At 36.7% G+C, this 16,489-nt stretch overlaps 1 protein-coding gene across 2 annotated transcripts in view; it reads left to right on the plus strand.

Annotated features, from left to right (window-relative positions):
- TTN (titin) overlaps positions 1-16,489 on the plus strand; it is a 276,330-nt gene that overhangs the window by 50,088 nt on the left and 209,753 nt on the right. The window contains exons 44-45 of one of the 2 annotated variants that reach the window (XM_036422278.2): positions 4,815-4,871; positions 5,961-12,602. In XM_036422278.2, coding sequence (XP_036278171.1) covers positions 4,815-4,871; positions 5,961-12,322 — 6,419 coding nt within the window. In that variant the 3' untranslated portion in view covers positions 12,323-12,602. Of the gene's footprint in view, positions 1-4,814; positions 4,872-5,960; positions 12,603-16,489 lie in introns of those variants that run through there. The other variant, XM_045575224.1, reaches the window with a different exon arrangement.

Here is a 16,489-nt window from a genome sequence, read left to right on the forward strand (position 1 = left end):
AGTCTTTTTCCTGAACTAATTTATTATACATAGTATTGATTATATACAAATATATAAGGATTTAAGGGCAACTCTTGGTTTTTTCCTTCAATTGTAAACACTTATTATAATAACCAGATTTTCTCTTAATAATCAATTTAAAGTGGTTTGCAAAGTAGAAAAGCTGGTTTTACAACCAGAGAGAAAAACATAAAACCAGAAAACAAGAATACCTATACCAAATTGTGTACTCCACTACTGCCTTCCTGAACAGTGTGGTGAAATTCTTTAGACTGTTGATGTTTCAGCTTGTTTGTCTGGAAAATGCAAGTGACTTGTATGACTGAATCCACAGTGGCACACAGTGACCAGGCATCAGGACTGGACTGGATTCCAGTCCACTGCTGAAATTTGCCACTGATCTGCTGAAAATTCCACGACTTCCGGTTTCAATGCAGGGCACAACATTAAAGGTTGGCATGCTTCTTTTCAGGATTTAGCAAACTTGAAGAAGTTACATCAAACTCCCAATGGCATGTCTCTTCATCATTTTCATTTAAGAAGGAGTCCCTTGGCCAAAAGCCCATCTTCATCCAGCCTCTATCCAGCCTCAGGGTGCACAGCGGGGAGACAGTCAGATTTCATGCAAGGGTCTCTGGCATTCCCAAACCAGAAATCCAGTGGTTTCATAACCAGCAGCCAATTCTACCAACAAAAGATGTAGTTTTCCATTTTGAGGAATCCACAGGCATGGCTTTAATGCTTATAGTTGACGCTTTCTCAGAGCATGCTGGGCAGTACTCTTGCAAAGCAGCCAATAGCGCTGGGGAAGCCACTTGTGCAGCTACACTCACAGTGACTCCAAAAGGTAAAGCCCAACTTGCTTCGAAGACTTTGATTTGCTGCCTACCTCCTACTCCCACTGTTACTAATGAGAGTCTCGGCTGTTTGTCTCATTGCATAGTATGGCAGTATCTAATTTACTAATAAAGTAACGCCCAACCAGCCCCACCACCAAGATCTCAGTTATAGGCTAACCTATGTATCTTAAGTCTGATAGTTATTATGTGTTCCATGCATTACATTAGTAACCATTTTGTTAGGCATCTATGCTGCTGAACATTTAACAGCATCTCATCATTGCATCATTAGTGATCTATTTATTGCATAGTTTTTACAAAGCATATTGTGGAGAGAGTACAAACGCAGAGAGAGAGAGAGAGAGAGAGAGAGAGAGAGAGAGAGAGAGAGAGAGAGAGAGAGAGAGAGAGAGAGAGAGAGAGAGAGAGAGGTTCCTTGATTCTGGATAACTGCAGTGACAACAAAAGAAAAAAGCCAGATACTGTATGGCATCTGCATGAGCCTTCACCATCCATTCATCATTGCATTGCTGGGAATGAATTTTCATTTGTGTGAAAATTCTTAGGGCATACTGCATCTGGCATGTTCTTTCCAAGCGCCAATGATGTCTTTCATCTTCATCTCCATGCCATTTTGTGTTACTAACCTTGCCAAGTGACAAAGCTTAGATCTTAATATTCTTTTCTTTTTTTCTTGTCACTTGATTATACAGTGCAAGCCCTAGCTAGGCAAAGTTCTGGGAAAGATGTAAGAGAGGCCACCAAGTCCCAGGCAGTGGTAGATTCCTCTTTCACAAAGCAAGAGAGTAAAATATCCCAAAGTGAAGTTAAGTCATTTCAAGGATCATCATATGAAGGTGAAGTGCAGGTTTTTGAAAGTGTATCTCAAAGTTCCACTCACACAGCTGCATTTGTGCAAGAAGTAGGGTTGCACCATCCTGCATTCCTGTCCCAAATAGCAGAAAGCACTGAGTTATCTGATAAATACTCTGAAGAGTCGGTGGATGAGGCACCAAAGATTCTTCTGCATCTGCAAGACCTCTCTGTAAAGTGCGGCGACACTGCTCAGTTCCTCTGCGTCTTAGAGGATGAATCTTCGGTAGATGTAATCTGGACTCTGGAGGTGTAAAGCTAGAGGAATCTGAGAGAGTGAAGCAGTCACAAAATGGAAATACTTATTTTCTTACCATATGTAATGTTCAGCTGGTAGACCAAGGATTGTACAGCTGCATTGTACACAGTGGGTATGGAGAGAAGACATCTTCAGCAGTACTAAGCATAGAAGGTGGTTATTTGATTTCTAGCTATGACTTGCTTCATTCATTTCATCCTCATCGCTTTATGCAGCTTTTCTGCCATTCAAATTGAATCGATGAATATATTAATTAGAGTATCTCAAAATTAGTACTGTATTCATCAATGGCTTATGAAAGTTGGCCAAGTCATTGGCCAAACTTGTTAAGAACATTTAACTTTCCAGTCCAGAGTTAGGAAGTATAACTAGCAGATCCGGGTTCAGAAAGTTAAGGTTCTTTTCACATGGGCTGCCTTTTCTAATCTTGACCCAATGTGCCACCTAGGGGGCGTACCAAAGAAGGTTAAGATATTATGGTTCCAGTATTTATTATTTATTTTTGTGCCTGATAGAATTCTACACTTAAATTTAATTGTTTTAGTAAGAGGAGGCTCAGAATTTCTCATTTGCCCTTTGTGTTCAGATCTGGAGATTCTAGCTGTTACAAGGAGGCCATGAAAATGTAAAAATGGGCACTTACAATAATAGATCTGGATCAAATTAGTCATCTCTAGATATTTCTCAGTAAATCATGATGCTTTTATAGCTTCAGATCTTCTGGGAATTGTAGAATTATTTCATGGGAAAATCGTTATTTATGTTATTATTATGCTTGATTCTCCCGTGTTTGGAAAGGCCTGAATAAATTTGGGCAAAGGATAGCTTCTTCCTCTTATCTGTGGACTTTCTTTTTATGGACTCTCCTTTTAGATACTAATGATATAAGAAAAAATTCTTTAGGTGCGAGAAGCCTGTGCTATCTATTTGCCAACAAAGAAGCTTCACTGAATCCATGAAAGGAAGCTGGGAGAAATTTGAGCATCTCCAGGGTCTATTGAGAGCTGTGGCCTCAGGGTCTTCCAGATCTGACCATACTATTTTTTAGTTGTTAGACATTAGCAGGGGTGAAAATGCAGTGCTATGTGCACAGTCCTCTCTCCCCTGAATTTTGAAATTGGCTAATTAGTTCACTTAATGTAGCTATAATACACACACACACACACACACACACACACACACACACAAAAGGCCTTTTTTAAGCTGGCATTTTTGTCCTAATGCTATTTCTACAATAGTTATATTTCCAAAGTCCAGGACTGAGATTAGTTATGCAAATGAAGTGGAAAATTCCACCATCTGGAGACTTGACCACAGCTGCTGGCAAGCACAGTAATCACAGTTACTATTTATCTAGAGTTGTTATCTACACGCCTTGCAGGTGACAACGATGACAGTTTCAGCAGCAATGTAATTGGCAATCAGCTGGAGGTGGGAGAAATGTAGGTCTTTCAACTTGTTTCCTAAAAAACCTAGTGTCCTAGTGCAGTACTTGAAAGTCAAGTTCCCAGAGGGGATTTGCTTAGACATTTCTGCCCCAGGAATTCCAGTTCCAATTAAATATTATTAAAGTGTTCTTGGAAAATTAACACTTTTTTTTTTCTTGGAAAGTCCAGGCGGCCTTACTTGTACTTTAAAATGTTAAAACGTTTTTAAGTATGTGAAGAGTGAAGGATCAGGCACAGTTGTCCAATTATCTAAAAGAAGGCAGTTTTTATAAACCCCTTTTTTATTCTGGCCTAATAATTGCACATAGGCTTCATAGATATCCACAAAGACCAAGTAAGAATGAAAAACCCCATAAGTCAGTTTGTGTTGAGTTCTTATGTGCATAGTAAGCATAGCTATTTCACATATTAGTTTTGGGACTAATGTGCCGCTTTCCTTCTCATCCTAATGACATTCCATCTTCTCTAAATTTAGCGTGTGTTTTACTCGCACAAACCCAGCTAATTGATTCCTTTTCCTAACTTTATTCTTACCTAGCAAAGAAATCACAAACCAGAGCAGTTACAAAAACCACCCTTGGTTCAAACACTAAAAGTTTTAAAACACTCAAAGAATCACAAATTAAAACAACCCGTGAAGTTCAGAGAGAATCATCAGAGAAAACATCAAATTTGTCCTTCACTTCATGCTAAAGACCACAAGGGGCTCAGAAGCCCACTGACACAATGCCACACGAACTGAGAGATGAGAGCGGTTCCAGGGCCCCTGCCTCTCTGAAGAAGCCCCCCCAGGGATGATTGTGTCTAAAGACTGTTCCTTTTCCTTCTGCAATAAAAGCTATTTAGAGTGGTTGACTCCTTGTTTTGCTTCTTAATATGTAACTGAACTTCAGGTAGTTGGACATTTTAAAGGTGGTTTAGACCAAAGGAGTATTTATTTACTAGCTGAAAATGCTTACTTCTGCAGGGAAAACTGAGAATAGCCATCAACTAAATGTGGCATGTTAAAAAATGCATGTCCCCTATAAATGTGATTTCATCTCTTAGCAAGTGTTCAGTCAATAAGACGTTTTTTAAAAAAGAATTTTCCTTTGGCTTGTGGATTGCTCTTCGGAATGCATGTAAAGGCATGGAGAATTATAGAACTAAATGTGGAAATTTCATAGAAAACCAAAAATAAAAACGCGTTTAAATCTTTCTGCCAACATTGTCATGTATTATACTTTATTAGTTCATTGATTTGTTTGGCATGAATTGTTTGATGCATTTGGTGGATGTATTGTAGTTTTCTATTATAATAAAGATAAAATTATGATTGTATGAATCATATATTGTGGCAGACAGTATATGGAATTAATCATTAAAATTTTTTATATCTTTTTTTTTCCATTTTAGCCTATGAATCAATTTTACACGAGAGGATTGAACAGCAGATTGAGGTGGAGACGAAAGGTATTATTACATTGAATATGAGATTTAAGTAGAAATTCTGAAGGATTAATAGAATACTTAACTGCCTTCTTTCATTTACTATCATTGAGAAAAATGACATAGATGTATAAATATATCTCTTAGAGTATATATTACTATGTTGCATGCCTGGTTCAGTATGCTGATGGTTACATGCATTTCACAGTATTTTGTTTTACAGTAATTTAAATTCTCGAATTTAAAATTTACCAGCCACATCATTTTCATGTTTGCAGCCATTTTCGAAAGTGTGGACTAGAAAAAGTTGGAATCTTAATGCATGAAATCATGAAATAGAAGTTTGTTTTCAAAATCACAGTGAATTAAATTGAACAGTAGACAATAACCTAGCTGTCATTCTCAGAATGCAATGTTATGAATGAATGATGATTGAAATGCTATTTGATTTAGGGTGTGTGAAAATGTTACATTCCCATCTGGTTTACACTTCATGCTCATACATCATTTTAACATTGATATGTCTCTTACACTGGCTTGCAGATAGCTGCCTTATGTGATCCTTATTGCCTGCTTTTCTTTGAATAACGTTGTGACTATATGGCTGTATTAGTTCGAATAAACGCCTTCTTATTTTACTTTAGCTATTTATGGTTTTGATTCTTGTATATATATATATATTTAAAATAGTTAATTATCAAAAATATAATAATTTAATCTGCAATCAAAAGGATCAGTAAGGGCGTTTATTCCACTCTCTGCAAGTCAGGTAAGATTTTCCTCTTAGCCATCAAAGGAACAAAGTTTTCCTGCTCTCAAAACAAATATGCACAGGAACATGTTATTTTCAAATGCATTTTTGCTTGTTCAAGAAGAAATTTCAGCAGTTTGAAGAAAAGACCAGACAACGAACGATTTTCGTGTCAGAATCTTTTAAACAGAGCATGGTGTTGCGTTTATTCGAACAAATATGGTGAGTGAATTTTTCTATGGATTTGTGAGAATCTGTAGCATGCATTTCATTTCATTCCTATTTTGCAATTTCATTTATTTTCAACTTTTTGAAATACGATGGAAAATAGTAAAATGCTTTATAATTTAATTTCTTTTCAGAATTATTCTCCGAGGAAGAATCTGAACATTCAGAAAGAGATACACGTGATGCCTTTTCAGATTCTGAAGATGTAGACCACAGCTCTATGGCTGCTAAAAGATATGCAAGTAGAATATTATCTACCAGCTCCTGGCCTGAATATTTCAAGCCTTCTTTTACCCAAAAACTTACGTTTAAGTATGTTTTCGAGGGTGAACCTGCTGTTTTTACATGTAGATTAATTGGCTGTCCGACTCCGGAAATGACTTGGTTCTATAACAACCGGCCAATCCCAACAGGTCTCCGGCGGGTTATAAAAACTGAGAGTGATTTGCATGATCACTCTTCCAGCTTAGAGATTAAAAGGGTCCAAGACAGAGATTCTGGAACTTATAGATTGTTAGCAGTTAATAGTGAAGGGTATGCTGAGTCAACTGCATCCCTGCTTGTTATTCAAAAAGGGCAAGATGAGAAATATTTAGAATTTCTGAAAAGGGCAGAACAGACACATGAAAATATAGAGACATTAGTTGAAAGGAAAGAGGGCAGGATGAAGGTTGACCTGAGGTTTACTGGGTCTCCCTTTAACAAAAAACAAGATGTGGAACAAAAGGGAATGATGCGAACGATACACTTTGAGACAGTGAGTCCTAGCAAGAAAACAGATTTTCTGTATGATGAAGAATATCTGGAAGGTAAATCTGATGTCAGAGGATGGCTTAATGTAGGTGAAAATTTCCTGGATGAGGAGACTAAAGGGAAGTTGCAACGTTTACGGGAGGCTAGAAAAACGTTACTGGAGAAAAAGAAGTTATCTCTTTTAGATATGTCATCTGAACTAAGCTCAAGAACTTTGAGAAGGGAAGCTAGTAATAAAGATACTATGTTCTTTAGAGAGGAAATGGAAAGCAAGTCAGTATCTGATCTAGTTGAAAATAGGGATATGGTTGAATATTCAACTGAGTATTCTATTCAAATGGATCAAAATATAGAATCTGGAGAATCTCTCACACATTTTCCAATGACTGTTGATGAGGAAATTCTCCAGACTGAAATAAGCATGAGCCAAGAGGAATTTATAAAAGAGAGTCGACCAAAAGACCATTTACTTGGTAGAAGTAAAGTAAATGAGAATATCCAAGCAAAAAGACAAGTTGAAGAAATTATGACCCAAACTGAAATTGGAGAGTTATCTCAATATATCACTAATGTGTGTAAAAATAAGGAGATAGATGAGACTTCTGAAAAGGTGTCTCAAGCTGCTATACCACGCACTAGTGATTTCGGTACACTTACAAATATTAAAGAAAATGAAGCAATAGCTAGTAAAAGAATAAAAAAGGATGATTTGAGAGAATTACAACACTCCACTTTCACAAGAGCTGAAGAATTCAAAATTGAACAGGGAGAAAAAACCACAGGATTTTTTGAAAATTCTTTCCAGAAACATCTACAACGTTGCCCACCTTCATTTCTTCAAGAAGTGGAATCTCAAGAAGTTTATGAAGGTGAAAGTTGTAAATTCATGTGCCATTTTCAAGGATATCCTCAACCCATAGTGACATGGTATAACAATGATATACCAATCCCACGTAATCAAGGCTTTATCATTCATACCTCGGAAAACTATTCAACATTAACTTTTACTTCTGTTCTTCCTCACAATGAAGGTTCTATTACCTGTGTGCTGTTTAACCAATATGGAACAGTAAAGGCAACAGGTATACTAAAAGTGAAAGCAAAACAAAGGCATGATATCGAAGCACATAAAATCCCAATATTGCATGACTACACTGATGAGGAAGAAGAGCTGGCATTGGTGTTTGACCAAGCAGAAGATGTCCATCCGTCTTTGAGACTAGAAGGCCAAACAAATCTCCGTATGTTACAAACTACCCCACTAGGTCCTTCCTCTGCAGACATAGAATTGCTTTCCTTTCCTGTAGAAATTCAGGTAACAGCAGCAACTCCTACCCCAGAACAGGATAAGGAGTCAAGAGAATTGTTTCAATTTGAAGAGCTGGAACCTGAAGCAGCACCTCGAGATGAGGCTACTCGGTCACCAAAACACAAATTTATATTTTCATCCGATATTACTGATGAGCCACCAAAAGTGTTAAAAGAAATGCCAAGATATGCCATCTGTAGAGAAGGGGACTTCATAGTACTTGAATGTTTATTATCTGGTGAGCCTAAGCCAGTGATAGCATGGTTTCAAAATGGAGTCCTTTTAAAGCAGGATCACAAGTTTCAATTTGAAGAGTTTGATGATAGCTACAGGTTATATATTCATGATATTGATGTTCAAGATTCTGGAAAATATAAATGTGTCGCTGAAAACAGTTCAGGAACAGTTGAGAGTGTTTCAGATCTGACGGTGGAACCTGTCATTCACTGGGAAGATAGCCAATTAGAAAATATTGGCAGAATTTATGAAAACAAATCGAAAGATCAACAAATTCAGGGAGAATCGGTAAGGGCACATTTGTATGATTATCCAGCTGGTCCTTTTACTTCCCAATCTAATGTAAAAGAATATTCTGTAAGGGAGGTTTTTCAAAACCTTGAGACAACTGAGCAAATAGACCAGAAAGGCCATGCTCGTTGCACATCTTCTAGAGAAAAACTCCCCAGATTTATGCAAGTTGCTTCTAGGTCCATAAAAACCAACAGACCTATCAGAGCGGAACTCATACAATGTCAAGATGAATGGGAAGAAGGGCATGTAAGTGAAAAATCAAAGCTGCACCAAGCAGAGGGTACTGTTTACCCATTTGCTGACGATTTCAGTGAAATTAAAATTAGGAGAGAGGTTAGACATGATTTTGGAAAACTTGGTGAACCAGACAGGGTACATGTGCAAGAATATGCCCAAAGTGACCATTTCTCAAATATCCACTCAAGGAAAACTTCTGATAGTTATGATACAAAAGACTCACCTACCATTGCATATGAAGAACCCCTTGGTGAAGAGCGATACTACCCAAGAAGAAAAGTGAAGCATAGAATTATTGCATTTGAAAAGTTACAACATGCAGAAAAAGGAGTTCTAGAGAAAAGAGCTACCAAGAAATCATTTGTTAATCCTCCTCAAAAGAAGCCTGATGACATTGACTTCCCATTAAATCAAAGAGAATCAAAATCAAGTGACCTAAAGGCAAATATGCATCAGACAGATACAATATCTCCAGACACAGAACCAGATTCATCGAACATTATAATGAATTTAAAGCTGCTTTCTTCGCAAACTCATGAGGAATTTAAAGTACAAGAGAGGGAGCAACAGAAAGAAATAGGTCTTATAGAGTGGTCTGCAGTTTCTAAAAGGGCTGAAAATGAAACTCCTATTACATTTGACCTAAAGCAGTTTCACTCTCAATTAGAAAATCCAGATTTAAAATCCCAAGAATTAGATAGTGGTCAACTAGAAGCAGCTTATTTTAAAATCCAGCATCCTAATCCTGAAACAACTGATGCTGAGAACATTGTATTTGATCTAAAACAAATGTATTCTCATATAGGAGATGCAGCTAAAGATTTCCAGGAATCTACGCCACAATGGGAAACACCTTATAAAGAAGAAATTCCTGGCCCTGAAATATTACTATTTGATACACAGGATATGTCTAAAAGAATGCAAAATGGCATACTTACAAATCAAGCCATTTCTTCTAGTCAGGACTGGATGAAGGAAAGTTGTATTGATGAAAAGACCTATTATTTGGGGAAAGAAGTCCAACAGATGCAGGAACAAAAGGTAGAAATTTTAGACATGGATACTTCTCTTAAAATCTTTTCTGATGAAATCCATAGGCAGGCAGGTGGCCTACTTCAAACCTCATCTGCAGATGTAGGAGAAACTGATAGTTCTGAGAAAAGACGTGCTTTAGAAAATGGAGATCAAAGTTTCATTTCACTTTTGAAAAAAGCAGCAAGTGAGGAAAAGCTTTTAGAAGTTTGTGAGATGAAGGAAGAACACACTTTGGAGCAAGAGTTGGCATCATTTCAAAAGCAGGATGAAGGGATACAGGAATATGCCACTGGAGACCACAGAGGTGATGCTCAGGAAGCAGAAACACTCCACAGAAAACCCTCCCTGAGCCAGTGCTTTTCATTCTTGATGACTGAGGAACAAGGGAATCTAAATGAACAAAGAAGTGAAAGAAATGATGTCTCTGAAGAAGAAAAATTTTACGAAGTTCAAGTGAAAAATGAAACTTCTTTCTTTACCTCTGAAGAGGAAAAGATGGAAACTTGTTTTCCTAAATTGGATGAGGCACATACAATGGAAGTAAAGGACTCCGAGTCCTCCCTAACACAATACTTACTTGCTGCTGGAAAACATGAAGTTCCTGAAACTAAAGACACCAAAGACAGGGCAAAACTTGTCCAGAGTGAATCAACCACATCCATGGAGGTTGAAGAAGTAACTTTCAACACTGTGTATGAATATTACAACCAACAACAGGAATCATTAGGTCGCCCATTTTCTCCTGAATCTGATATTTCCATTGATGTGGGAAGTATAAGCAGTGAAGAAATCTCTGAGTTAGAGCAGTTTTATACTCCACCATCCTCTGTTGAACATTTTGAGACTCCAAAGTCTCCTGATTCATATTTTGCTCCATTAGATACAATTAAGCAATCCTCAACAAACCCAGGAGATAAGACTGTTCAAAGAACCACACCTTTAGAGGAAGTTGCTGGAAGGTACTCAACACCTTTGGAAGGGGAGATAGCAGAAAGATATTCCACTCCTGCAGGGGAGACGTTAGAGAGATATTCCACGCCCCCAGGGGAGACTCTAGAGAGATATTCCACCCCCCCAGGGGAGACTCTAGAGAGATATTCCACACCCCCAGGGGAGACTTTAGAAAGATATTCTACACCTTTAGGAGAGGAAACAGTTGAAAGATATTATATTCCTACTGGAGGACCAAACCCCACTGAAAACTTAAAAAAGTACCCATCAAAAATAGAAAGGGAGGACAGTACGCCAAATGAACACTTCCATACACCTACAGGAGAGAGAAGCTCAGCCTACGAAGTGTGGCGGTCAGATTCATTTGGCACACCTAATGAAGCCATCGAACCCAAAGACAATGAAATGCCTCCATCTTTTATTGAACCTCTGACCAAAAGGAAGATATATGAAAACACAACGTTAGGCTTCATTGTTGAAGTTGAGGGCATTCCAGTTCCCGGTGTGAAATGGTATAGAAATAAATCTTTGCTAGAGCCAGATGAAAGGGTCAAGATAGAAAGGGTGGGTAATGTATGTTCTTTGATAATCTCTAACATTCAGAAAGGAGACAGGGGAGAGTACATGTGTCATGCTGTAAACATCATAGGGGAAGCGAAGAGCTTTGCAGATGTAGACATAGTACCCCAACAAGGCAGAGCAGTGGCACTCCCACCTCCAGTAACACATCAGCATGTCATGGAGTTTGATTTGGAAAATAATTCATCCTCAAGAACACCTTCTCCTCAAGAGATTGTCTTGGAAGTTGAGTTAAGTGAAAAAGACGTCAAAGAATTTGAGAAGCAAGTGAAAATAGTCACAGTTCCTGAATTTACTCCTGATCATAAAAGCATGATCGTGAGCCTGGATGTTCTTCCATTCAATTTAGCAGATGCAAATATGGCCTCAAGAGGGGAAGAAGACAAAGATTTAAAAATTGACTTGGAAGTATTTGAGATGCCTCCTCGTTTTATAACGCCTATTTGTGATTTTAAAGTTCCAGAACATTTCGATGCTGTGTTCAAATGTTCAGTCATAGGCGTCCCTAGTCCCGAAGTCAAATGGTATAAGGAATACATGTGTATCGAGCCAGATAATGTTAAATACGTGATTAGTGAGGAGAATGGGAGTCACACCCTTAGAATTCGAAACGTCTGTCTTTCGGACAGTGCGACATACAGATGCAGGGCCGTGAACTGTGTGGGAGAGGCTCTCTGCCGGGGGTTTCTCACCCTGGGAGATTCCGAAGTGACTGCTATGATAACGAAGAAAAGTCTAGTGACTTTAAGCAGTTTGAGGGAAGAGTTAGTCTTAAGGAGCAAATACGCAGACAGCTTTTTTGAATTTCAGGTGTTGGAAGGGCCTCCCAGGTTCATTAGAGGGATTTCTGACTGCTGCGCCCCGGTAGGCACAGCAGCTTACTTCCAGTGTTTAGTTCGTGGCTCTCCAAGACCCACAGCTTACTGGTACAAAGATGGGAAATTGTTGCAAGGATCAAGGTTCAGTGCTGAGGAAAGAGGCATAGGGTTCCACAACTTATTCATAACAGGCTTAGTAAAAGGTGACGCGGGTGAGTACAGGTGTGTAGCTATCAACAACAGAGGGATGGCCGAGACCTGTGCAGCACTCACCCTAGTGTAAAACTTCTTGTGCAATGTTTTAGTGCCTTAGTAGTTATTACACTTGAGTTGAGTGCTTTCCTATCTTCCAAATTATATAGACCCAATAAATTTCCAAATCTGTCAACTCTATTTGAATGCACTACATTGAAGATCCCTGGAAACACTGTTTCTCCACGTGGACGTCTCGTGTGTAATACATGTAAATACTCTGTTATCTAACTATCTGAAATGTGGAATCATCACTTGTGTCAATTATACTGTGAAAATCAAGCACAATTAAATATCTCTATGGCTATCTACTTGTAGTTCTACTTTACCTTCATTTCTCATTCTCAGAGTGTCTCAGCAAAATGTATTCTCTCTTAGAGATAAACTATATAGGTAACGTAAAATGCAAAAGGGAAGACCATGTCGGATGACCACACAGATTAGTAAGAGAGAATCTCCTCTCTGCTCTGAATGGAAGTCATTTTTGAAATTATAACCCTTTTGCAGCCAAATTAATGCTTATTTACTCAGCCTTAAAAGGGATAAAACAAAGACTTAGAAACCAGCTTTGCTCAGTTAGTAACTAACTATATACAGAGGAATCTTGGTTCTCAAATTTAATTCATTCCAGACGGATGTTTAAGAAGTGATTTGTGTGTTTTTTTTTAAATGAATAATTTTTTTCCCATTAGAAGTTATGTAAATTGAATTAATATCTTCCAGACCCACTAATAATTCCCTGTTTTAACCTTCCTTTCATACAGTTCATTTCTAAGGTACTGTTTAGCCTACAAATACTTCTTAATTATCCAACCACCTTTTTCTAGCCTTAAATGAGTCACTTTCAGCACACCTCTCCAGAGTTTTTCAGGGGGTGAGTATGCAGCATCTTTACTTTTTCATATATCATTGCCTCTGAAATGCTATCACTGGCTAACTGTTTTCCCTTTATACAAATCAACAACAATTTTCCTATCTCTTCAATTGCCTGCGATTGTTGTTATTTGAGCACTTTCACACCTTGAGCAACATTAGCACTCTTGATAGCCTCTTTATGTTTTAAGATTGTGCTAATAGCTAGATTTATGCCAGCGACAAAAGCATTTGTTACCTGGAGATGCTTTTTGTCATGCTGAGGAATCAGCATGAAAGGGTTGTCAAGTGGAAAAGGAAGTTTTGTTTCGCCACTTGGCTGAAAATCAAATTGTTTGAGTTGGGAGACATTTGAGAACCAAGGTTTGACTGTAATCTGTTTGACATTACATCCTCAGTATATGTTTGGTTCTTTAAAAAAACGTTTTAATTATTAATATCCCTCTTCTTAAGTGTTTTAACTCTTGCTGGTTTTGAAGGGTCCAATGGTGCTGCTCAGATAGATATCATCTGAACATTTGCAGGATATGCAAACACAGATCTTTTTACTTTTGGGAATACCTCATTTTCTCAGTTCAAGATGGCATCAAGTGTAAAATGCAACATTAATTTAGTATTTTCCTTAGGAGAAAAGAAACTACCATATTACATTTTTACATAAGATTTTAAATTGCAGTCCAACTTCAGAATCTTTAAAATTAGGAAAAGGAAGGTGGAATATTTTTAGAATTGAGGCAGTATGGTAATTTGTATTTGTATATAATAGATAATAGGCTTTCCTGTCATTTTCATTGAATTTCATTGTTTAAACTAACTCAAAATTAATAAGCATTCAAATTAAAGATTTATATATGTTTCTAAATTGACATTTTTTTGTTTTTCAAAATTAAAATAATAAATTCACAAAATCCTTAGCATTGTACCTATGTACCAATGTCAACTTATATCTTCTCATATATGTTGTAATATAATAAATATATTGATAGAAAAATTCAGGTAGGTGTTTTTAAATCTAAAATGAGGGATTTTACCAGAAGTCCTAAGAGGCGATCATTCGCTGAAACCAGTTTGGCTCAGCAGTAGAGCGTCAGTCTGCGGACTGAAAGGTCCCGGGTCCGATTCCTGTCAAGGGCATGTACCTTGGTTGCGGGCACATCCCCTGTAGGGGGTGTGCAAGAGGCAACTGGTCTATGTTTCTCTCTCATCGACATTTCTAACTATCTCTCTCCCTTCCTCTCTGTAAAAAATCAATAAAATATATTAAAAAAAAAAAAAAAAGAGGCGATCATTCAACTCTCTGTGTCATCCCAGTGGTAACTTTTAAAAAATAATTTAGAGTAAATTTTAGTTGTATAGCAGATGATGAAAAAAAAAACAATAAAATATAGTAATGAAATTATTAATCTTTCCTCCCCTCAGCTCTTAAATATAGCCCAATGACGATATTTGTTCTCTACATTGAGCAATTTTTAAGTACCATGAATATATTACACATATTAATTTTAATGCTAAAAAATTTAAAATGTAAATTTAATTTTCAAAAGGATTCATATAACCAATTATGTTTACCACGTTTCTTTCATTGTATTACCTTTTTATTCCCACAATGGGAATTACCTAAAAGCCCATCCAAATTAAATAAACAATTGGGAATATGTGCAGAATGTAGAGAGAGCATTAGGCTCAGACCCTCATTTCTATGCCCCCCAAAAACATTTGTTCTACTTGTTGTAAGTCACCATAATTCATCAAGATGGATACACTCTTGTGGAGCAATCATTTCTGTTTCAACCAGTATGCATACAATAGCTGTGGTAATCATTACAAATATAATGAAATATATCCATCCTAACTCCCGGAAATAAAACTAATTCTATAGTTTATGGACTTAAGAATTTATTCTACTTTTAGTCACCTAATAGAGTTTTAAATAATTATAAATTCAATTCATGATAAACTTGACAAGCACATTTTACCAATTGTTATATTTGAGCATAGATAGCAACAATTCAGACTGTTTCTTTAAAAAAAAGAGAAAGAAAAACCAAAAAATGTGGATTTGCAAGAAGTGCTGAAAACATACTTTTATTCACATAACAAGGAGGGCTTTGTTTTGCTCATTAGAATTCTGTTAGTCTCAAATGCATTAAATTTGAGGATATGCAAAGTAACAGTGAATGAAAAAAGAAAAGTAAGCTTTGGTCACACTTGGCTTATTTATTAATTGTTGAAATATTTTTAATTTTCTGACTCAATGGCACATAACTTAAAAGCCTGGAATATTAATTTCTCTGATTCTGGATAAAGAATTCATTTATTACATAGTTGAAGTTAGACATAATTATTAACTGCTACTACTACATGTATTTAAACCACATGTTTCATGTTTCAGGGCATTTGAATTTGATTTACTATCCTTTTATGATTAATACATGATATTTAGAAGTAAAGGATAATGTTTCAAGATATTAGTGAATAGGGTATATTCACATTCATTCCCTTTTACAGATATTTTGTCAGTTCAAGTAAAGGGAAAGCTGACATGAGTAATACATTACAGATTAAATGTAAAGTTAAGTGGTCACCATTAGTATATGAAATTAATGATTTTATGGCAACTAATTGAAATAATAAATAATTGAGTATGTATTCTACATATTACAGATAAGTTTTACCAGTACATTTATAGCTAGCTGGCACTGGAGTCCTGCCTTCTAATGCTTATGCACTAGAACAGAAAGGTATTAAGTTATAAGACTAGTTCATGTAATGCAATTGGAGTGAACTAATAAAATAATAAAACTGCTTTTGAATAAGGCAATAAAATTGCTATTTATTTGGGCTGTTGTACATACATGACTGCTTTAATGAAAATCCTAATTTCTTGTTATCAAATCACATATCTTTCATTCTATTGTCCATAATATTGTTTAAAGAGTATTTGTTATTCACTGTTTTGTTTTTCTGTTTAATAATTGTTGTATAGGTATTTCTTGCATAATAAAATACAATCAAGGCTGTTTTTCAAGCTGAAGTTTTGTTTAAAATGTAAAAAAATTGGTTCTTAAAATTTCCTATGAGTAAAGCAAAAGGATACAGTGCTCTCTGCATAAGAGTCAGCCAGCCTATCCAAGGACAGAGTAATATTCAGTAATGAAGTGTTAAGTGATAGTTTGTCTGTACATAGATTATGTGGAGATTCTCAGTGTGTGATTTTGGTTCTTGGTTTACATCTTTACTGAGGGTGAACAAGAACCACTGCTCCTTGACCATAGCCAAATCCACTGGGCCCAAAGTTCTTTGCATGGCATCCTTTACAATAGAG

This window comes from Pipistrellus kuhlii, unplaced genomic scaffold, assembly GCF_014108245.1.
Source record: "Pipistrellus kuhlii isolate mPipKuh1 unplaced genomic scaffold, mPipKuh1.p scaffold_m20_p_7, whole genome shotgun sequence".
Taxonomy (NCBI): domain Eukaryota; kingdom Metazoa; phylum Chordata; class Mammalia; order Chiroptera; family Vespertilionidae; genus Pipistrellus; species Pipistrellus kuhlii.